The 23,387-nt window shown below is 49.0% G+C and overlaps 1 protein-coding gene across 8 annotated transcripts in view; it reads right to left on the bottom strand.

The window, feature by feature from the left end:
• Positions 1–23,387, bottom strand: part of PPP1R12B (protein phosphatase 1 regulatory subunit 12B) — a 227,209-nt gene that overhangs the window by 16,312 nt on the left and 187,510 nt on the right. For 5 of the 8 annotated variants that reach the window (XM_055144255.1, XM_055144256.1, XM_055144259.1 and 2 more), the window contains 5 exons: positions 8,387–8,403; positions 7,308–7,452; positions 6,103–6,207; positions 1,986–2,039; positions 284–334 (listed from right to left, as the gene is read on the bottom strand). In XM_055144255.1, the coding sequence (XP_055000230.1) occupies positions 284–334; positions 1,986–2,039; positions 6,103–6,207; positions 7,308–7,452; positions 8,387–8,403 (372 nt within the window). The remainder of the gene's footprint in view (positions 1–283; positions 335–1,985; positions 2,040–6,102; positions 6,208–7,307; positions 7,453–8,386; positions 8,404–23,387) is intronic. The other 3 variants (XM_055144257.1, XM_055144258.1, XM_055144262.1) reach the window with 1 other exon arrangement.

Here is a 23,387-nt window from a genome sequence, read left to right as displayed (position 1 = left end):
GTCCCTGGAGGGTGGTACCATGGCTCAGAGGACAAAGAGGAGCCCCGCTTCGGGCTGAATTAGTGCTCCCTTGGAACGAGACAGCATCTGTCCCCAGGAGGGCTTGGAGGGAGGCCACAGGGCACGCGTGTGATGTGAGCACCTCTGCCGTGGCCAAGGAGAGCGTGCCTCCTCACACGGCATCTATCAGGGGCGGGAGGCAAGCGGAGAGGGCTGGGGGGTCAGGCCTGGCGGCATCGGAGGCACAGCCACAGAGAGAGAGCGCGAGAGCGAATGTCCATACCTTCATCTCTTCTTCCATCTCCGACATTTTCCGCTCCAAGGCCCGCCTCTCCTGTTGAAGAACAACGAGACTGTTGGCCATGGCCGGGCGCAGCTGGGAGAAGGGCTGACCCCACCCCACGGCAGGAGGGTGCTGACTCCCCAGTAGAACCACATCCACGAGGTGTGGCCAGCTGGCTGCAAAGCACGCGAGAGCCTGGCCTCAGCCCCCTGCAATGTGGGGTCCCCTGAGCACTGCCGGATGTGCCCCTCCAACTTCAGAAAGGAAAAACCACAGCCTCTCAGGCGCCCATTGGCCCAGTATACGGTACATGGGGACGCAGCTCGCTAACGGGCAACCGGAATCAGAACAGGGCATGCTGGGGCTGGAGCGATAGCACAGCGGGGAGGGCGTTTGCCTTGCACTCGGCCGACCCAAGTTCGATTCCCAGCATCCCATATGGTCCCCTGAGCACTGCCAGGGGTAATTCCTGAGTGCAGAGCCAGGAGTAGCCCCTGTGCATCGCTGGGTGTGACCCAAAATCAAACAAACAAACAAAACAAAACAGAACAGGGCATGCTGAGCTATTCTGAGGAAGTGGATGATTTCAAGGAATTTCAAATGACTGCAAGTGAGGAGGACCCGGGCTGTCTGTTAATGAATGAGGAGGCCTCATCTCCGAGTGCCTCAGCAACTGCTTCTCTCGGGACGGGGAGCAGAGGGCAGAGGGGACATCAGTGCCTCTGGACAGTGCCGCCCCTCCCCTACTCTCCATTCTCTCACACAGCAAACGCCGCTGCCAGGACCTAGCTGAATTCGGTGACGAGTCCTTGCCTCAGTGGGCTATATAAAGACATTTTGTTCAGGGAGTTAATGGAGTAAAACAACAGCTTGCTGCGTCCCACAGACAGGAACAGGAGAAGTGGGAACAGACCTTACTCTTAGGGTCCGATCAGAGTTAAGGTTCATCGATAAAGCCGAGTTTCCCCCATCCAAGAGTTTAACATTCCCCAAGAGTATTCTGAAATGCAGCCGAGGTGGCGGGGAGCAAGTGACCCAGACACCCTCCCTGCAGCCGAGAGCGGGCTCAGGTTTCAAGTGCTGAGGGAGGAATCTCTGGGAAAGGCCCTGCGGGGAGCGCTCTGCCTGCTGGAGGGGCCGGGACCAGAGAGACCCTGGAACCAGGTCTGAGGAAGCGTCTGCCGCTTCCCAGCAAACCAAATACACCGGAGCGCGTGTCTGCACATGCGCGTGCAGTTTTGCCTGTTGGTTTGGCCACACTCAGTGTCGCTCAGGGCTTACTCCTGGCTTGGCGTCAGGCTCTCCCCTGGCAGGCTCTGGGGACCATATGGGGTACCAAGGATCGCACCCGGGTCTGCCACGTGCATGGCCGGTGCCTTCCCCTGCTGCACTCTCTCTCCAGCCCCGATGGGTGTGCAGTTTTATCTGTGGCAGGATCACGTGGGGGCGGCCTGCCAGGGCCCTCCCACCCGAAGGCTGGAAAACGTGAGACCACTGTCTGAGGGTAGCCAAAAGGAATAGCGATCAAAATGCTGTCCGGAGTCAGAGCGAAAGAATTTATTATTAAGCTGGGAATGGAATGTGGCAGAACGCCTGCCTTCTTAAGACGAACTTTTTTTTTCCCCCTGCTGGCATGAACAACAAAGTCAGACAGACTCAGAGAGAAGAGGCCAAGCAGAGGGAAGAAGAGACGGACACGTACCCGCTTCTCTACCTCCAGCATGGACGACCGGTCGGAGGACTTCTCCTGCTTCTGCTAGAGCCAACGGAGAACAAGCAGTGGTTACCAGCTGCTGCCAGTGCACAGCCCAGCCTGGCTCGTGTGCACCACGAGACCCCCCGGAATCCCGCTCAGCACAGCCCTGAGCAAACAGGCTGACCACCAGCCCCCCCAGCCTCACCGGGGAGCGGGGAGAGAGGAGCAGTGTTTGCCCGAGTGGAAAAGAATCCCAAATACCAAGACGTCACTCACGGCACACACACAGAGGCTCGCTACGTCTTTGATTCCAACTATTCTGTGGCCCCGACCCCCGAAATGAAAATGGCTTCTTTGTTACAAGGCACCTGAGCTGGAGTGTCAAAGCCCCACGACACCCTGCAGCTTCTTGACTTGCAACGCAATTTTCGCAGAGGGGTTAAAAACACGCAGCACCACAGCTAGGAGGTAGGAGCACTGCAAGGCTCTTCAACAGGAGGCAGAAGTGAACCCTTAAGTTCCTTTTGCCTTTATTTTATTTATATTTTTGCTTTTTGGGTCACAACCAGCAATGCACAGAAGTTACTCCTGGAAGTGCTCGGGGGACCATATGGGATGCTGGGAATAGAACCCAGGTCAGCCGTGTGCAAGACAAATGCCCTCCCCGCTGTGCTATCACTCCAGGTCCTCCTTTTGCCTAAGTGTGGAGAATTTCTAATATTCAATAGATATTTAATAAATACGGAGTGATGATAATAATGATCTTTTTAGTGAAGCAAGATCTTTTTTTTTTTATTGAACAAAATATACTTTAAAAGATGTGAGGCGGGGGCTGGAGTGATACCATAGCGGGTAGGGTGTTTGCCTTGCACGCAGCTGACCCGGGTTCAATTCCCAGCATCCCATATTGTCCCCTGAGCACTGCCAGGAGTGATTCCTGAGTGCAGAGCCAGGAGTAACCCCTGTGCATCGCTGGGTGTGATCCAAAAAGAAAAAAAAAAGGATGTGAGGAGATAGAGAGGAATACATATGTGTTCAAGAGGGAACACGGGCTTTAGAGAGCAAACCAGGATGATTATTTTTATTTTGCTGAATACTATGTACAAAACGCTAATAGATGCAGACATTGTTCTGGTCCTCCTGAAGGGGAGAAGGCATCCTTCCCCCCAAATCTTAAAAAATAGCCAGGACTAATAATAAAGCTAGTATTTCTGGCTCCTTCCGGGTTTTTCTGTTCTGAAGTTCTGGCTGCCTGATTTGACCCCGAGTCCCCAGAAGGAAAAAGGAAAAAGGCTGAAGTAGGTCCTGCCATTTTTAAAAAATATTATCCTATGCTCCTCTTTCCTAAACCTGAGATTCAGAGAAGCTTCTTAGCTTCACTATTTTCTGTGACTTCACTATTTTCATCAATCTTAGCTAGTTCTTGCCCACTCACACAAGGAACAAATATTTTTTCTTTTTAACATGACACCTTAACCCCTCAGAGTCTGGGGCTCTCCTACATTAAAAACATCATATATTATGTGTGTCCATGTGGTAACTACCCCCATACAAGTGTATGAGGCTGACAGACTCGCCTCTCTCCAGTGCCAAAAACTCCATTTTTGGTAAATAGCAGAAAACTCGATTCACAGCACCATTATTTCTTCTGGATTTCAATAACTTGTATTTTGGCACACAAAGTGGATTCTGACACATCCAGTAAAGCGGTTGGCTAGGAAGTCCAAGCTTCTCCCTAGTGACTGGGCAGGCAGATTCGGTCTGCCGGGCCCGTGGTGCCAGGCGCTGCCAGCCCATGACTGACTGCTTTGCGCCCCCGGCATGGTGGGAAAGCCCTAAAGGTCAAGTAAATGCTGTCAGAAGCTTCTGACAGGGAGTGGGGTGTGGGTGGTGCAGCAGGCCCTGTGACACAGCCCAGTAAAGGATCTGGGTTACTAGTCACTGGTGGTACTATTCAGAATAAGAGTCTTGGCTACCTTCTGAGGCTCTGCCGGGCCGGGACTAAGGCATCTTGCCCTGCTCAGCAATGCTGGGTCAGGAGAGCCCTTCAGGGGTACTCAGCCCACCTCCAGCCAGGCGGAGAGCGAAGTGCGTGTGTTTTCCTTTAGACGGGACCTACTCCTCTTGTGCCACTAAACCACTTGAGGGCCAGCGTCCTCTGTGACGCAGTGGGTCTTGGGAATTCCCAGCACAAGAGTCAAGTGCAGCTTTCTGAACCAGGCAGAGGGGCTGCCTCCGACAGGCAGGCCCCCGTTTTGTATGGACCAACCCTTTTTCCAGAGAGTGTGGGGTTCCTGCTAGGAGTCCATGTACTTTTTTTTTGGGGGGGGGTGCCATCACCCAATTATAAATAGCCCCTTACTCATTCTATACTAGAGGAGTTAAAAGATGACATCTAGAGGGTCATCCTGTAACCATCCCTGCTTCCCCCCACCCCCAGATCCCCGTGCCCAGACAGCATAATCCTAGTGTCTGAGTCTTTGCTTCTGAGTTATATCATGTGGCCGTAACAACCAGCCATCTCTGGCTTTCATTTCCTCCTTTCCGGTAGAGCCATATGTAATTCAGTTCTGCTTTTAGAGTCTTAGTCCCTGGGCATTTCAGGAGGGCAAGAACTCAATAGACTTCCTGTCAGCTCAGCAACTAGCTAAGAAGGCACTCGCTTTAGCTTTCAGCTGCAGGTCTGGTTCATCGGGGATGAGGTGATTGCTGCCAGCACCTTCTAAACCGCCTCTAAATTAAACCAGGGCTGGCAGCAACAGGGAAAGGTCTAGCTAGTCCTTGGGCCGCTGCTGCTTCCTATTCTGAGGCTGAGAGACAGCGAAGGCTCAGAGACAGAAGCCTTGCTTGCTTTCGCCTATGTTCTAACAGTGCCTGGCTCTCGCTTTAGGCTGTGACCTAAGCAGATGACTTACTTTCATAGCTGTTTCGCAGTCTCTCTGCCTTAGGCTTAACGGGGTCTTACTGGGCTGGGTGAGGAGAGAGGGTGAGCGGTATAGCACCTGCCCAGCATATGCGAGGCTCTGGCTTTGGTCCCCAGCACTATTTGCTGGCCGCCCTCTTCCCGCCTCACCCCTGCCAGGTGTGAACCCAAATGGAAAAAAAAAATTATTATTATAATTTTTTTACTTTTGGGTCACACCCGGCAATGCACAGGGGTTACTCCTGGCTCTGCACTCAGAAATCACCCCTGGCGGCGCTCAGGGGACCATATGGGACGCTGGGAATCGAACCCGGGTCGGCACATACAAGGCAAACGCCCTACCCACTGTGCTACTGCTCCAGCCCCCCCCAATTTTTTTTTAAATCTAAAGAACTGTGATTTACAAAGCTATAGATAGTTGAATTTTAAGCATATGTTATTTTAACAACAATCCCTCCAATGTCAACTTCCCTCCATTTTTTTTTTTTTAAGTGTGTCTTGCTGAGCCTGGAGCGATAGCACAGCGGGTAGGGTGTTTGCCTTGCAGGCGGCCGACCTGGGTTCAATTCCCAGCATCCCATATGGTCCCTTGAGCACTGCCAGGAGTAATTCCTGAGTGCAGAGCCAGGAGTAACCCCTGTGCATTGCTGGGTGTAACCCAAAAAGTAAAAAAAAAAAAAAAAAAGTGTGTCTTGCTTATCATCCCTGGGTGAGAAGTGACATGTAGATAAGGAACTGAAACAGACCAAAGACAGGGCTTTGTGATGTCTGGTATAAATTATGCAATACCAGTTTAGACTCTGGTATCAACATGCAGATAGTCCATAATATTAGCATTCAGAACATCGGAATCACACACAGAATAATCAATTTTCATTTTCTTTGGGGTGGGGTGGGGTGGTGGTGGGGGGCTGCCCACTAGTGCTGGAGGGCTATACCCAGTGGTGCTGGTTGGGCCACATGGTGCCGGGGGCAAACTCAAGGCGCCGGTTATCTCTGAGCCCTCAATTTTCAACTTGAACATAAGTGCTGGTTGAACCCCCATACCAATATGAAACCCAAGAGGCTCCCATCTCCCTGATGCTGGCAGGGGCCACCTTGCTCTCTCCTGCTTCCTCCTACCCGCCTCCAGAGCCCCCGGGCTCCCTCACCCCCCTCAACCCACCCCGCCTCCCCGTCTTCTCTCTCTCCCCCACTCACCTGCGCCACCTTCTCAAGCTTGGACTTGACATCAGCCAGCTCGAGCTGAGCCTCCTGAAGTTTTGATTTCAGTTTCTGGTTTTCAGTCAGGGCGCTCTCGTAGAGCTGCGGCAGAGGGAGAGAGAGAACTGGGTCCTCTGCTGGGCACAGCATTTCGTTACCCGGGCATGCCTCAGGCTCCCTGCCCCCAACCACCGAGGGCCCAACAGAGAGGAAACAGAATTGCTCAGATGAAAAGCCAAGGAAGTCCCAGCTGAACACGAAGAGGGTGACGCTCAAATGCAATGTTACTCTCAGGGCGGTGTGTGTGTGGGGGAACAGTCATTCCTTACTCTCCTCGTGGGCACTGCACTGCTTGAAAATTGTATCCCCAACAAAACAGAAATTTGGGGGTAGTGGGGGCGCCCAATGACATTCGTTCAATGCAAGGGCCCAAGGATGTTACACTGTCTGCCCTGCAGTGCCGGGGGCCCGCAAGGCTCCGAGCACGAGGACACTAGGAGTCTCCCGGGTGGCGCCCCACGAGGTTCAGGGGACCATATGGTCCCGGGGGTTGAGCCTGACTGCTGTATTGCCTCCCAGCACTAAATATTTATTCTCGAGTCAACCCATTGTGTATATGCTAGTTATACTCGTTTCGCTTATCAAAACATTAACAAAATAAACATTTTCTTAAAGATTTCCTCCCCCCACCTCTGGCAAAGAGTAAAGTTTTTCAAGTTGGCCCTGAGCTGGGTACTGAAGGAAATAAACTGCAAAGTGACTGAAATGCTCACCCCACCCAGACTGTGATCATTAGCCGCCAAAGAAGTGGGTGTCTGATACGCGCAGGACTTCACTGAGAGCAGGTGTGTTTAAAATACGAGAGGCTTCCAAATGAATCACTACACAGCCTGGCTTTTGTGCCCCCCTCTTACAATTCCGAATCCTTACATTCTTTTATAGGGGGGTCTGCACCTCTCAATGTCTGCCCAGACACGACAGCGCTATCTGCGGGGGGTCTGGGTCTGGTGGGCAGAGCAGCGGAGTGAACCAAGCGGGGAAGGGGGTTCCTCGCTCCTCTTCCTCACGCCTTCTCTGGCGCCGTGTGGGGAGGGGAGATGAGTTCTGCCATCTCTCCTCCCCCCTTTCCCCACCCCCCAGGGAAAGGACCGAGTGGTTCAGGCGCTGTACCCCGAGGTCAGGCGACCGAGGAGAGACCCTACTTTTTTGTAATCCCGGCTGCTGTCCTCTTCCACCCGGCTGGCCAGGCTGGCTAGCCGGGCCTCCCGGGCCTCCCGGCGGGCTCTCGCTGACGCCCGGTCGCTGTAAGAGTCGCTGCTGAGAGCATTACTACTTCCAGATTCCAACCTGGGGAGGGGACGGATGAAAGGTCAGGTGCTGAGAGCACGGAAGTGAGGGAAAGGCCTCTGCTCCTTTCCCAGGAAGTGTGGGCGCGCTCAGGCCAGGAACAATGCCCGGCATTCCTTCCTGCACATGCCCCCAGCTTGGGAAAGTGGCCCTTCTTGCCAACCGGGGAGCGTACTTGAAGTGGGGGTGGGTCTGGACCTAGGTGTTGACGGATATGCCAGAGCTTTTCAAGTAAGTTGAGGATGAAACAGCTGCCCCCGTGAGTTTGCTCTGAAAAGTGAGTTTCTTGGAGCTCAATGGCTCTTGGGAAACGATTCCCGTGAATCAGTCACCTATGGCCTTGATTATGGGTGATGGAGGCCGAATAAAGCTAGGATTGGCACCACCACGGGCATGGCACTCAGGATTTTCAGATTTCTGGTAGATTCGATGCATCCCATACACTTCAGGAGTACCACCTCAGGGCCCAAACAGCTGTTTTTTTAACCTCCCATCTTCAATCCCACAGCAGGACAGTTACACCCTTGACTGGGACTTCTCATGAGCTTGGCATTAGTACATTCAATTGAAATTATGTTTCACCAGAGATTTGGTGGGGATAGCGGAAGGTAAGACAGAGTCCTACTCCTGTTGTTTCCCCAGCATCTAGCATACAGCCTGGGAGCTCGGTGGTACCCTGATGCTTCAGGGAAATTCATGTAGAATGCGGTCAAATATAAACAAATTAGAAAGAGAAGAGGCAGGAAGTTAAGCTGAAAAGCAACTGAATTACTTTCGGCAGGAGATGATAAAAGCCTGGATGATTGCGGTGGCTGTGGAAATTAAAAGGGAGGAAAGGCTGTGTGAAGCATTACTAAGCTACAGAAAGCTGCTTAATTAGACACACATTAATTTACAAGTATTAAGCATGCACAAAAAACAGGGATGTGCTTACCTAGAAAGTCTTTCATGCTGGAGAAAGGAGACAAAAACAAAAAACAGCATTTAGCAAGGGACGAAGTTTCATGACTTTCATTTATGAACATATTTTACAAAGCTGATGTCTCAACTTCACATGAGACAGGAGTACAGCATAAAACAATTAAACGGACTGTCTAAAGACTCCTTGGTGCCAACTCCCATTTCTGGCTCCAGGACTTACTAGCTCTGAGTGTGAGAGGGCACCGTTTTCAATGCGCAGTCAGCTAGCACACTGGAAAGCGATCAAAAACCACCCCCACCCCGACAAAGTGTCCATCTTGGGGCTGGAGCAATAGCACAGCAGGTAGGGCGTTTGCCTTGCACGCGGCTGACCCAAGTTCGATTCCCAGCATCTCAATGGTCACCTGAGCACCGCCAGGGGCAATTCTTGAGTGCAGAGCCAGGAGTAACCCCTGTGCATTGCTGGGTGTGACCCAAAAAGAGAAAAAAAAAAAGTCCATCTTTCCTGTTCCAGAAGTGACAGACTTTCTGTGTGACACTTGGTTTCTCTGGATCCCAGTCTGCATCCTATGAATTTCCTTCAGTCCATAAACCACCAAACAGACTCTGAATGAATACCACAAATTACAGATACTAACACTCAGTTCCTGACCATCTCCCTGATCTCTAGTGAGAAGAACATGAGGAGAGGATGTGGAGGGAGGGGAAAGTCCCAGCCTTGTCCCTTGGTGCAAAGGAAAAGAGAACGAAAGTATGCTGAGGTTTCCTAGACGCAGGCTGCGAGCTTGGTCATTGAAAACAGACAATGGAAAGTAATTATGCCTGTAAATCAGAACCTTTATCCCTTTTTTGTTTTGTTTTATTTGGTTTATTCACACCTGGCTGTGCTGGGGGGGGGGAACCACATGAGGTGCTGGGGATTTGAATTGGGGAATGCCACATGCAAGTGCCTTATCTCCTTTAGTTTGGTTTTCTTTGGGGGGCGGGGGTGGGAGGGGGACGGTACAACACCTAGAAGTGGGCCATGCAATGCCAGGGGTCGAACCCCAGCTTCCCGCATCCCAAGCCTGTGTTCGGCTGTTTGAACTTTCTCTAGCCCCCACTTTCTCTTCCCCGTTTTTAAACAGACTCTAGACAAATAACGTATTTTCTCTTTTTAGATGGGAAAGATTGGCAAAGCCCTCAAGGACCAATGATGGGCAACGGAAAGAAGAGAAACAAGGGCAGAGTAATGTACAAGATGAATAAGGGCCTTGGAATGACTGGGGAGCTGCTCAATGATAGCTTTGTTCAAGCATGAGGCAGTTCCCGGAAGCTGCAGGACAACCCACATGCCCAGAGCCCAGCCCCCCCGGCCCAGAGCCCAGGGTCCCCCCGGCCCGGAGCCCAGGGCCCAAGGCCCCGCCGCCCATAGCTGCCCTGGAGGGGTGGCACGGTCCCTGCTGAAAGCTGCTCTTCTCCCTGGAAGGCTCCTCACGTCAGGGATAACCGCAGGATTGTCTCGTGTGTTTCTCCAGTGTGTTCACGTCCTGCCCTCATTCTGGGATAGTCTCTTTTCAGTGGATCTCAAGCAGGGCCGTCTCAGGTGTTTTGGGAGGGGAAGATTCTGGGCCACACACAGCAGTGCTCCCGGGTTTCTCCTGGCTCTGTGCTCAGTCAGCAGTTGTGCCTGGCGATGCTCTGACAACCTGTGCAGTGACAGGGACTGAAGCAGAGCTGGCTGTGTACAAGGCAAGAGCTTTGAGCTCTGTACAATCTCGCAGGCCTAAATCACAGGGGTGTGTGTGTGTGTGTGTGTGTGTGTGTGTGTGTGTGTGTGTGTGTGTGTCCCGGTGTGTTTTAATTCTGGGGTCATACCCAGTGATGCTCAGGGCTTACTCCTTGCTTTGTATTCAGGAGTCACTTGTGGCATGGCTCAGGGACTGGGTGGGTTGCTAGGAATCGTCCCCAGGTTGGCAACATGCAAGGCAAGTGTTTTACCCACTGTGCTATCTCTGAGTGCTTGGGAACCATCCTGAGTACGTGGGGGAATCCTGAGGTGACAGGATCAAGCCCAGCCTCTGGCATGCACAGTATGTGTGTGCTCCAGACTGCTGAGTTATCTCTCCAGCCCTGAAACTAAGTTTGAATCACCTCCTGAGAAATACGGTACATAAAAATGCTTCAAGAGCACTCGCGTGAAGGGAGTGACTTGGCTTTTGGCTAGACCCACTCAGAGTTAGGTGGATGCACAGTCATAACCCAGGAAAACTGCACACTGTGCCCTGCTGAAGAGACGGGTAACAGAATGAACTCCCCATCGGCCAGCGCCCGGGCTGGCTTCACTAAAGAGCCACGGGGAGCAGAGCCCTGCATGAAGGCACCAAGCAGGGCCCCAGGTGCTCTGTGACGAGTGGGCTCGTCTCACTCAATGTGGCAAGCACGGAAGCCGGGGCATGCCCAGAGGTAGCCGTGCTCACCAGTGGGCTCCACGGAAGGGCTCATAAAGGAAACGAGCTCCGAGAAGAGGATGCTACAGAAATACAGGCAATCGCACGGGAAACAACACAGTTCCTAAAACCCTGACTGATCTAGTCACTGCCCTAGTCCCACTTACTTCGTCGGTGCTGCACTGCTAGAACCTAAATGCTCAATAAAATGCTGAGCTGCACTGTCGATACCCTGGGAAGGAGCGGCGGCTCCGGCCACACTGGGGTTATGATTTCTACTCTGACATCCTCTAGACACGTGACCCGGAGCAAGTCACCGCTTACTCTGATGGTGAGAATTAAAGGGGACAACTCCAGGGGCCAGAGTGATAGTACAGCAGGTAAGAGAGCCTTGTCCATGGCAGACCTGGGTTTGATCCCTGGCATCCCATATGGTTCCCTGAGCTCTGCAAACAGTGATCCTTGAGCACAGAGCCAGGAGTAACCCCTGAGTACCAGTAGATTGTCCCCCTCCAAAAAAAAATGTTTTTTTTTAAGGGGAAAATTTCAGGAAGCAGGTTTTTGCACATGTGAATTTTCCCCCATGTGCCACCATTTCATTTTTCAGTTGTTAGGAATACTGTGAAGGCTGTTGCCGCTGGCTAGAGCAGCAAGTTCGCTGCAGACCGTTGAGGCAGGGAAGTGAACGCACAAGCAAATGAAATGATGCCTTATGAAACCACTTACTCTCTGCTTGGAGGCAGAACAGCGCTTTTCAAACAACCCCACCCAAATGACAGGACCACTGGCAACGTCTCCAAAGATAGATGTTTCCTGCCCGCTCTCAGAATAAAATAATGACCCTTTTATAATTAAAACGCTCTGCTTCAGGCCTTTTTCTTATTATTCAAGTAAAAGCCCGTTTCTACTCGGTACGCAGACTGAGATGATACTGATAAATCATGCCTACTTATTCACTACATTATTTTTAGTTTTTAGTTTCATTTATTTATTTTTTGGTTTGGGGGCCACACCTGGTGATGCTGAGGGCTTGCTCCTGGCTCTGTGCTCAATGATCACTCCTGGAGAACTTGGGGGACCAGATGGGGTGCTAGGGATCGAACCCAGGTTGGTTGTGTGCAAGGCAAATGCTCTCGCCACTGTACTATCACTCTGGCCCCATTGGCTGTTACTTTAAAACATGGGACCCCACTTAAATGTGTGTTTCTCTTTATAAATATCTACTTTGTTGTGTAAGGTTTTAGCTAGAAATTCTGCTTTGAAGTATGCTGTATAGATTCTGATAGGTAGTTCTATATGAAAAAAACCTGCTTTTATTTTCAATGGGAATTAGAATTTTGCCAGGTATGAATCTTAGCCATCAGATATATTAAAGCATTTCTCTTCATTTATTCCTCTAAGAATGCCTAGGAATGGAGACACAGCATAGGGGCTTGGGCACCTGCCTTGCAAGCAGCCATCCCCGTTATTGTATATGGTCCTTAGGTACAGAATAAACCCTGAATGCAGCTGGTGTCGCCCCAACCCCCTCTCACCACCCAACCCACACCGACACAAAATAAAGAACTAGAGATAATCAACCCATTTCTTTAGAGAGTTCTGGAAATGTCATGAAGCCATTCATGTGTTATCATGCTCAAGAACTTCTCAGGTGTTTACATGACAGTGTTCTATGGCTGTGCATACTATATGGCTTCCTCTGAGGATGCTGCAACTACAACTCTGAAAAACTTTAAAACACACATACCAGAGCGATACTGCAGTGGGTAGGACACTTGCCTTGCATACAGCTGACCTGGGTTAGATCCCTGGCAGCCATTCGATCCCCCTGAACTCCACCAGTAGTGATCCCTGAGCACAGAGCCAGGAGTAAGCCCTGAGAACGACCGGGTATGGTCCCCAAAACACACACATACAACAACACAGACACATACACACACACCACACACAGACACGCGTGCGCACGCTTGCACACACACACACACACACACACACACACATACACACACATGCGCCTGCACACCCTAGTAGCAAGCAGAGAAAAGTTCACAAGATTCTCCACTATGAAAAGACATATTCCACAGATTTCTGAGAGGCCTAAATTCATTTTTCCACAAATAGCAGCATGGGGGGAAAGGGGATATGAATGCTGCTTAAATTTGAGATTACTACACCAGCTCTTGTCCCTACAGGCCGACTGCAGAGGTTTCCTAAAGACACCGAAGCCGAAAGACAAGCACGTGTCTGCTTGCAGGAGGAACCCTAGACAGTATCACAATCTTTGAAACAGAATGATAAGGGACACTATGCTCTTTTGGGGTGCACATTTTGTAAAGGAGCAGGTGATGACTCAACAGACAGACAGAACAGTAGACAATTCACCTAGATTCAGTATCAGAGAAAACAGGACTTCTGCATTAACCCTTGATTGCCCCTCATACCTCTTCTATCTGACTCTTGGAACTACAACGTGCTAAGGGCCGGGGCCTGGACCAGGGGCTCCTGTTTACCAAGCCTGAGCTCAGCCGGCAAAGCCATCTCTCTGGCCCTTAGAAATCCCAGCAAGCTAAAACCTTGCAAGCTAAAACCTTAAAAGTAAAGCGGGATTAGGGTTCAAACTGCTAGTTTCTGATCAACTAGCTTAAGTTTTCAGATTCCACGTTTTGCTTTTCACTGTAGACCACCTCTAGCCACTAGTTCCTGGCCGGGCAGCTACTGCCCCAGAGAGTCTGGGGCTGATGGAAGAAGAGTGGTCAGATTCAGGGAGGGAAAAGTTTGGGTTTCTTGGGCAAAAGTGGCTCAACGGGTGGCAGAGGCTTAACTTGGATTTCCCCCCCTTATCCTGCCGTCGCTCACTCGAGGCCTGCTTCACTGCTGGCCGACACGGCTCCTCCTTCTAAAGCGCCGACTCTCCCTTGCACAGACGGGGGACTCGGGCCAGCTGGAGTTCTCCACAAGCTCTTGGGAGACGAGAACCAGGAGTGACACCCACGAGGCAGGCAGAACACTGGTGAGGAAAATGACCCTGCAGGTCCTCCCAGAAGATTCAAGGAGGTTGGTCTTATGGACAGGAAATAAAAAATCCAAGAATGTGGGGTTTGGGCACCCAGTCAAATCTGTGATCTTCTGGCGGCCATGAAAGTGGGTTCCACTTTACTTATATTCTGGGGATGGCTAAATTTTCCTCAGCTGTCTCTTTCAAAAATAAAACAGGGGCAGCTCATGTCCCACCACTGCTGCCATGTACAGGTCTTGTTCCAGAGACAATAAAGAAAACTCCAAAGAGATCAACTAGTTGCAAAAATTTCTCGCATACACAGTCCTAGCTGAGACGGGCCGGGCTATCTTGGGGGTGGAGGGGAGCAGTGCCTGTGCTACCAAAGCTGGCGGACTCCACCACCTCAAGATTGAGCTCCACAGAGATGCTAACTGTGAAAAATTTCAGGTATACCGTGTGGTTCTTTTTTCTTTTTTTTCTTTCTGGGTCTTCTCGGGGTTGGGGTGGGCAATCTCCCCCCACCTCCCCATACTTCCAAAAGCCCCAGCAGCCACGGCCCACCCCCACCGGCCCTGCCATTTAAACTCATCCATTGGTCTTGTTCCAGAGACTCATAAATAAATCTTGGATCAACTAGCCACAAAAATTTCTCGGGTATCCAGTCTCGGCTGAGACCTCTGGGGTGACCTCGGGAGCAGCACAAGCCAGTTTTCCACCCGACCAAACTTAGCCAGCCGCACTCACACCCCGACAGCTGCCGCCATGCCTCCCGCTAGACGGCCCAGTTAAATATCCTGCATCTTCTAGAGCAACGTCTCCAAGCTCTACTATGCTAACACCCCAATAGAACACTAGATTGGATGGGAATAGAACGTAGAGGGCAACTGGTCTTGGCAACAGAAAGCTTAACTTGTAACAAAAGCTTAGTGAACCCTCAGACAGGGACTTAATGTCCCCATGATGAGATACAATGATTTTCAAAATTTTTTCTTTTTTCTTTTTTTTTTTCTTTTTTTATTTTTTAAATTTATTTATTTTTAATTAGAGAATCACCAGCCTTGCATGCAGCCGACCTGGGTTTGATTCCTCCGTCCCTCTGAGAGAGCCTGGCAAGCTACCAAGAGTATCCCACCTGCATGGCAGAGCCTAGCAAGCTACCCATGGAGTATTCGGTATGCCGAAAACAGTAACAACAAGTCTCACAATGAGATGTTACTGGTGCCTGCTCGAGCAGATCGATGAACAACGGGATGACAGTGCTGCAAGTTTTTTAATCATTCCATTCAGCATTTTATGGTAACAAACAATATAATATAAATTCCTGTGGGCCTGCTATGCGGCAGGCTTGAGGGGTGGCTGGGAAGATAGGGACAATGGTGGAGGGAAGGGGACGGTGGTGACGGGATTGGTGTTGAAATACTGAATGCTTCTGACAAATCATGAACAGCTTTGTAAGCCATGGTGTTAAAAAAAAAATGTGGGAAAAGAAAGAAAAAAAAAAACCCAGGGTCTAGAGAAATAGCACAGGAGGTAATATGTATGCAGCATTGTTGGAGGCCTTGCAAGTGGTTATGGCAGTGGTAACCGTGGGTTGAATCCCTGGCCCCACGCGTGGTCCCCTGAGCACTGCGAGGGGTCACTCTTTGTGGGGAATAACCTCTAAGTACTGCTGAGTGTGGTCTCAAACCCCACTCCAAACAAAAGTAAAAGTTACTTTCCATTCTCTGAGCAGGGTCTGATTAGCCCTGTTACATGATGGCAGCTATTCTTTTTGAAAGGTGTTAAGTCTTTCTAGTCACTATTTGGGTTAACACACAAATGCATTACGCCATCTTTTCTCCTAAGGAAATCTTAGAAGGCACTTATGTAAGACTGTTGATCTGCTTTCTATTCGAGATAAAGGAGGGATGGCCATTGAGATGAGACTCTCTAGTGTGTCTGAACTAAATTTTTTTTTTTTTGGTTTTTGGGTCACACCTGGCGATGCACAGGGGTTACTCCTGGCTCTGCACTCAGGAATTACTCCTGGCAGTGCTCAGGGGACCATATGGGATGCTGGGATTTGAACCCGGGTCGGCCACATGCAAGGCAAACGCCCTACCCGCTATGCTATCACTCCAGCCCCCTAAATTTTTTTTTTTTAAGGGGAGGAATTAGTTTCACAGTTTCTATGGCCCAAGTAGGGACAACCGAGTCTGTGGATGGGACTCTGGAGTAGAAAAGACTAGAAGCCAACATGAATACAGAAAGTAGAACCATAAGGATGATTAACTATAAATAGATCATAGTTTTTGTGTGTTTGTTTTGTTCTTGGGCCACACCTGGCTATGCTCAGGGCTGACTCCTGACTCTGCACTCAGGGATCACTCCTGGTGGGTTTGGGGGACCACGAGGGTGCCAAGGATCGAACCCAGGCTGGGTGCATTCAAGGCAAATGCCCTACCCGCTGTGCTATCACTCTGGCCCAGACCATAGCTCAATAAATGCTCTGAAACCAAGAAGCAGGTTCTTCGCTTTCATAGTTCTTGCCATTCTCCCATGATAATCTCACTGGCGGGGCCCTGTTTCCAATAAAAGTACAGAGCAGAGATCACCATGAATTCAGATGGCAATTCTGAAAAGGGGCAGGAACCAGGCTGGTTTTGATTTGTGAAATGTGTAGAGCTCTCAAATCACCAGAGACTGACTTAGAAAAATCCCCACAAAAGCTTTTAACTTAAAAGTTATCGAGAGTTCAGGAAGGCACATAATTAAAACCAAACTTTTTTTGACCAAGTTTAAAATAAAATTGTGGCTCTGGAAACTGGGGCCCAAGGGAAGGGAATGAGACCCAGTCACATGTCTACTGCCAAGCCTGAAATGGGTTTAACTCATGTTCCTTTGGAGTTACGGCCTGACCCTGCAGTGATGGGAAAAAACCTCCTATTCAACATTTTCCCTGAAGAGGGACGGAGCAGAAAGAACATTTCATATCATATTTTTGTGCACGAGCTGGGCCAGGAGAAACAATGTGAGTTATTCTCGGATGGTGTGCAGAGAACCAGCCTTTTCTCCACTGTTCTCAAGTTAATGACCAAGAACGAACAAGCTAAGGAGATGAGTGTGGCAACTGAAGGCCTCTCAGACTGCCAGGACCACTGCAAACCTAACCATTATCTGGGTTAACTAAAACATAAATTTGTGTTTTTTATTGTTGGGCTACACCCAGCGGTGCTCAGGGCTTACTCCTGACTCTACACTCAGGGATCCTGCTTGGCAGTACTGGGGGACCATATGGGGTGCCAGGGATTAAACCTGGGGTGGCCACATGCAAGGCAAGTGCCCTACCTGTACCTGAAACATAATTTTGTAACTTTTGAAATTTTAAGAATCATTTGATTTCCCTTTTACATAAAGGAAGCCCCCTGCACGACTTAAATAGATGGGGGTTCGCGGGATATTTTAAAGGAGGGTGACTGGCAAGGAACTTTGAAATGAATCTTTCTGAGTCTGTACTGATCTGTGTCCGGGGATCAGACCCGGGGATCCCGGACAAATTGGAAACACAAGCTGGGGGCATGTGGCAGCAGAAGACAGTAATCACAGGACTGATTTTAAGTGGGGGTTTTGTTATTTTTCCTTAATAACGAAATTTCAATTTGTTACACTTTCTCCTGTTCTAATAAATTACCATAAGCCTTGGTGAGTTGACACCCCAATTACTTCCCTTCCGCAGCTTGGCAGCGCAGAAATCCAGCCTCTGTCTCTGGGCATCCTGGTCAGCTTCCCATCGGGGCAGAAGTGGGGTGTCTGGTGGCTGGCGCTGTCCTGCAAGGTCCGGAGGGCGGATCTGCCTATAAACTCCCTCCGAGCTGATGAGGGGCTCTAGTCCGCCGGGGATGGAGGTGTCAGGGAACTGCTTTCCTGCTGGCTCTCAGCTGGCGAGCTGGCCCCGAGGAATGCTCACCGCTTCCAGCTCGCAGAAACTCCAACAATCCTTGGAGTTTCTAACAATCCGTGACCCCCTTTCTCGTTTGAGAGAAGCAGTGGTGCAGTGAGACCTTTCACACTCCAGATTTCTCTTCTGCCTCTGCCAACAAAGTTCACTGCTTTTTTGTTTTGTTTTTTTGGACCAAACCCAGCTGTGCTCAGGGCTTATTCCTGGCTCTGTGCTCAAGGCTCACTCGTGGCAGGGTGTGGGGGACTTCAGGGGCTGCTGGGGATCGAACCCAGGTCAGCGGCATGCAGTTCAGGCTAACACCCACTATACTATTGCTTCGGCCCATCTTCACTGCTTTTCAGAGCCCATAAAAATAAATTAGGCCTAGGAAAACCTCCCTACATTAAGGTGAATTGTGCCATACAAAAGAACAATGGGAGAACTGCTCATCCCATTTCCATAAATGGAGAGTAGTTCCAACATCCTTGGGGAAGAGAGTGTAGAAATTATGACTATCACAAGGTCTGGAATCACCCTGCCCCCAAGGCACCCCCTCAACCTCTCCCTGCTCCAGGAAACCTGATCTAGATTATGGATAAACTACTCAAAGTAAGACCCATCCACAGTTCATGACCAATCAGCTGTAGTAGGGTTATTATCTACGTTCAGAACCAGAATCCTGCAGGAAGCTCAGTCTAGCGCTGGAGAGAGCTGAGCCCGCCCGTGAGCCAGAAGATGTGTGTGTGTGTGTGTGTGTGTGTGTGTGTGTGTGTGTGTGTGTGTGTGTGTGTGACAGAACAGTCCCAAGCAAAGTGCAGCTTTCAAAGGCAAGTCCTAAATTATATGCAACTCATCGTGTTAAACTCCTTGGCTTGACTTTATAATTACTTAATGCATATGGAACAAAAGCCAACGGGAAAGGAAAGATATACAGTACTGACATTTAGTTTGTATAATAAATATTCCTGAAGAATCGCCTTGCCAGACAGCACCTACCCTATGCATTCAATAGTGCATATAGAAACGAGGCCACATAATCGAGTATACCTCACTCACTATATTTAAAGGAAAGTTTAAACATAACATTTAACATAAATCTATCTAAATTCATTAAATGACAAAACCAGACTCGTCATTTGTTTTATCTATGGATCATGCGGTGTAAATGTTACAGCCTGTATTTTCTATGCAGGTCTATATCTTATTCTTTGGGGATAGTCCCAGTTTTAGAACTCTTAGATTTTTAGGGGGGTATTTGGTATGTTGGGCTGGAGCAATAGCGGAGCAGGTAGGGTGTTTGCCTTGCATGCGGCTGACCCGGGTTCAATTCCTCCACCCCTCTTGGAGAGCCTGGCAAGTTACTGAGAGTTATCTTACCCGCACGGCAGAGCCTGGCAAGCTCCCCATGGCATATGCGATATGCCAAAAACAGTAACAATAAGACTCACAATGTAGACGTTACTGGTGCCCGCTTGAGCAAATCAATGAGCAACGAGATGACAGTGGCAGTGACAGTGATTTGTTATGTTACTGGTGTTACCATGTTACTGCACCTCCACAGCAACCAAGTGCCAAAGACTCTCCCCATTGTTCTTATGTAGAATTTTAATATTTTTAATATTTCTAAGTAGGTTCCATGCAAGGTCAAAAGATTCCCTTGTTTTCTTTTTGTCTCCACAGAAACCAAGCTGTTGGTATTCATATTCTAGACTTGTAAATACACGAGCAATTGCAATGAACAGGATTCCAAGTTGCCTAAGGGAAGAGCGTGTCACTTCGATCCAGAAAGAGGCTCCGGTGCCTCCGTCTCCCTGGCAGGTGACGGGGTGAGCGAGCAGCCACGAGCTCGCATCTCAGGCAAGCGCCAGTGCCCGTTCCCCGCACTGCCAGGGTGTTGGTGCCCAGTGGCGCGAGAGCCACTGAGAGGAAGAAAAGGAACATTTGTCGGATCTAAGACACGGTCCTCTGATCTCAAAGAACTCTTATTTGAAGATGAAAAGATAAACACACCCATAAACCAGGGAGAGCGATGCAAGAACATAATCAAATACTAGATGATCATGTACACACAGCAGATAGGGCGACCAGTCAAGGGCAACGTCCCCCCTCGAGAGATTTCTGGGGTGGCTTCTCTGAAGGAACAGCCCTGCCATGGCGGCTGCTTGAAGACAGAAACAGGGTTGCAATGAAGAAGGACTCTCTCACGTGGACTTTCAGAAATCTGGTGCAAGATAGAAAATTTTGAGGACCACAGTTGACCCAAAGAGCTACTGTTGCCTTGTGTGTGTGTTTGTGTGTGTGTGGGAGGAGGTGGGGGGCACACCCAGCGATGCTCAGGGGTTACTCCTGGCTCTGTGCTCAGTAATTACTCCTGGCGGTGGTGCTCAGGTGGAAGGTGCCTATGGGATGCCGGGAGTCAAATCTAGATGAGCTGTGTGCAAGGCAAGCGCCCTCCCAGCTGTTGTTGTATCATGCCAGAGCAATAATATGGGCCTTAAATCTTCAGATGCATAAGATTCTTTGGATTTAGGGGGCTGATGTTTTTTCCCCCAGAAAAAATGTTAGAATGTAGGTTAATGTCAAAATGTAAAATTTTTTTTTTTTTTTTTTGCTTTTTTTGGGTCACACCTGGGGCAATGCACAGGGGTTACTCCTGGTTCTATACTCAGGAATTACTCCTGGCGGTGCTCAGGGGACCATATGGGATGCTGGGATTCGAACTCGGGTCGGCTGCGTGCAAGGCAAACGCCCTACCCGCTGTGCTATCGCTCCAACCCCTAAAATGTAAAATTTTTAAGAAAGGGACTAAATATACTTGTAGTTTGCTTTTTAGCAGGCGGACCCTTCCAATAAGAAAAACCCTGTAAGTTAGAATTTTCTAACTCAGAACTTGTTATAACTGACAGATGTAACATACCTTGGTGGCTTCTGTGTAAGAATTATTTACAGGGGCCAGATAGTACAGTGGGTAGGGAGCTCGCCTTGCATGTGTTCAACCCCTGACATCCCATCTGGTCTCCTGAGTCCCGCAAGGACTAAACCCTGAGCACATAGACAGGAGTAAGCTCTGAGCACCCCCAGGTGTGGTCCCAAAACAAACAAACAAAAAGGACTCAAAATACATTAATACTATAAACAAAGAGATACACCTAAATTAAAGAACTTGTTTTTGAGCACTTACAAATGATTTTCGAGTAACTGCATAGAATATACAAACTAAAAACGAATCCAGATTACCACCTTCCAGGGAATAGCAGATCTTTCTTCCATCACAAAATTATTAGCCAATATTTATCCCCACTTAAACATGATATAAAATGAACTTTCAACCAACATCGATTAATTCCTTCTTAAATCATTCTGCTAATTTTTTCCTCCTTTAAAACAGGTTTCATTATTACCACCTCAGGTTTTATTACTACTCTCTCCTTTTTCAAACCAGACTCAATAGTCTGGGGCACAAACAGTAATTAGGAGCTATTTAATGAGTGCAGAAGCGTCACTGGGTTGGCTGCAAAACTTCCTGGTTCAGGGGCTGGAGTGATAGCACAGCAGGTAGGGCATTTGCCTTGCACATGGTGACCCGGGTTCGAATCCCAGCATCCCATATGGTCCCCTGAGCACCACCAGGAGTAATTCCTGAGTGCATGAGCCAGGAGTGACCCCTGTGCATCGCCGGGTGTGACCCAAAAAGCAAAAAAGAACAAAACAAAACAAAACAAAAACAAGACTTCCTGGTTCAGCTGAAGCCATGATGCTGGCTGCCATATTTGCTTGTGAGGTGACCTTAGATAATTATTTAACTTCTTTGTGCCTCAGTGTCCTCATCAGTAAAATGGGAAAATGAGGGCTGGGGAGCTAGTACAGGGTTCAAGGCACTGGTCTTGCATATGGCTACTAAAGGCACCATGATGGGTCCCCAAGTACTGCCAGGAGTGACCTTTGAGCAGAGTCAGAAGCCCCAAGAAACTCTGGGTATGACCCAACACCCCTTTCCACCCCCCATCCCCTGCCAAAATGGTGGAGGTGGCAGAGAAATGCTACCTAGTGCAAAAGGTCATCAAAAACACGAAATGAGAAAATAAATTTAAGCTCCTGGCACGGAAACTGGCATATAGTCAGTGTCTTATTAGTTGCAACTGGTATTATTACAATATATCATTCTTTACTTTTCCATTGTCTCATGCTCCTCTCCTTTGGCTCTGCCAATGATTTCTGGCTGCAGAGGAATAAGCTCCAATAAATCCCTTGGCACTAAAGTAAAACGTTCTGATTATTTGTAGAGTTTTATTTATTAAGACTATTCCTTTCTAAACCTACAGGCACTTAAGATCATTTGTTTACTTTTTGACAATTATAGTTACACACGCAAAGCTATATATACAGTCATACAGATATATTACAGTATATTTTCTGAGACAACCAATCAAGATAAACTCATTTTGGAAATCAACACAAAGATGTAACAACTCTTACATAAAATATTTTCAAACAAGGGAATAGGTAATAGGCAACAAATCCAAGTCCTCAAATCCTGTCAACAGGGAGGTGTGGGGTGAGACGGAAAGGGATAGAGAACAGTGGTGGAAGGACAGGAAAGGGATAGAGAACAGTGGTGGAAGGACAGGAAAGGGATAGAGAACAGTGGTGGAAGGACAGGAAAGGGATAGAGAACAGTGGTGGAGGACAGGAAAGGGATAGAGAACAGTGGTGGAAGGACAGGAAAGGGATAGAGGAACAGTGGTGGAAGGACAGGAAAGGGATAGAGAACAGTGGTGGAGGACAGGAAAGGGATAGAGGAACAGTGGTGGAAGGACAGGAAAGGGATAGAGAACAGTGGTGGAAGGACAGGAAAGGGATAGAGAACAGTGGTGGAGGACAGGAAAGGGATAGAGAACAGTGGTGGAAGGACAGGAAAGGGATAGAGGAACAGTGGTGGAAGGACAGGAAAGGGATAGAGGAACAGTGGTGAAGGACAGTGGCACTCCGGCAGTGGGCCTAGTGCATCGGATTGTAAACCTAAAGCGTAAGTATCGAAACTACTGGAAATGAGCTAGAAAGAGAGAGAGCACAGCAGGCAGAGCATTTGTGTTGCATGTGGCTGACCAGACATGATCAATGACACCCCGTATGGTCTCACCAGGAGGGATTCCTGAGCACAAAAGCCAGAAGTAAGCCCTGAGCATTGCTGGGTGTTCCCCCCAAAAAAACCCAACCCCCAAAAAACTCACCCATGTAGGATGACATTATTTTGTCCTTTCCCCCCTTGCCATAAGGAGCTTATCCCGGTTTATCCCGGAGTTTAGGCTTACCCCAGTCACCCCATCAAGGTGTTCCCGAGTCACTCCCATCCCTTTGTTTAGCTGTAATCACTTCTCTATGCTCTCTTCCCCCAAACAGTTAATCAGCTTCTCCCCCTAATCTGACTCTGCTAATTTGTAAGGTCAGACCTTCCTAGGACACTGAACTTATAAGTTAATATTGCCTTTCTCCTCTCCTTATGTCTTTTGAATAATTTAATTTAAAGCAATGTCCTTTTTGTATAGACATAAGAAGACAATATTATGCTTTTGTAACTTGGGACTTAATTGGCTTCGAATGTTATTCATTCCCGGGCATTTGCTTTCTCCACTTAAGCCTCAGTTGCCCTCAGTTTCTAGTACACCAA

The sequence above is a fragment of the Sorex araneus genome, chromosome 7, assembly GCF_027595985.1.
Source record: "Sorex araneus isolate mSorAra2 chromosome 7, mSorAra2.pri, whole genome shotgun sequence".
Classification (NCBI taxonomy): domain Eukaryota; kingdom Metazoa; phylum Chordata; class Mammalia; order Eulipotyphla; family Soricidae; genus Sorex; species Sorex araneus.
The sequence above is the reverse complement of the archived record's forward strand: the minus strand, read 5'-3'. Positions and strand labels throughout refer to the sequence as shown.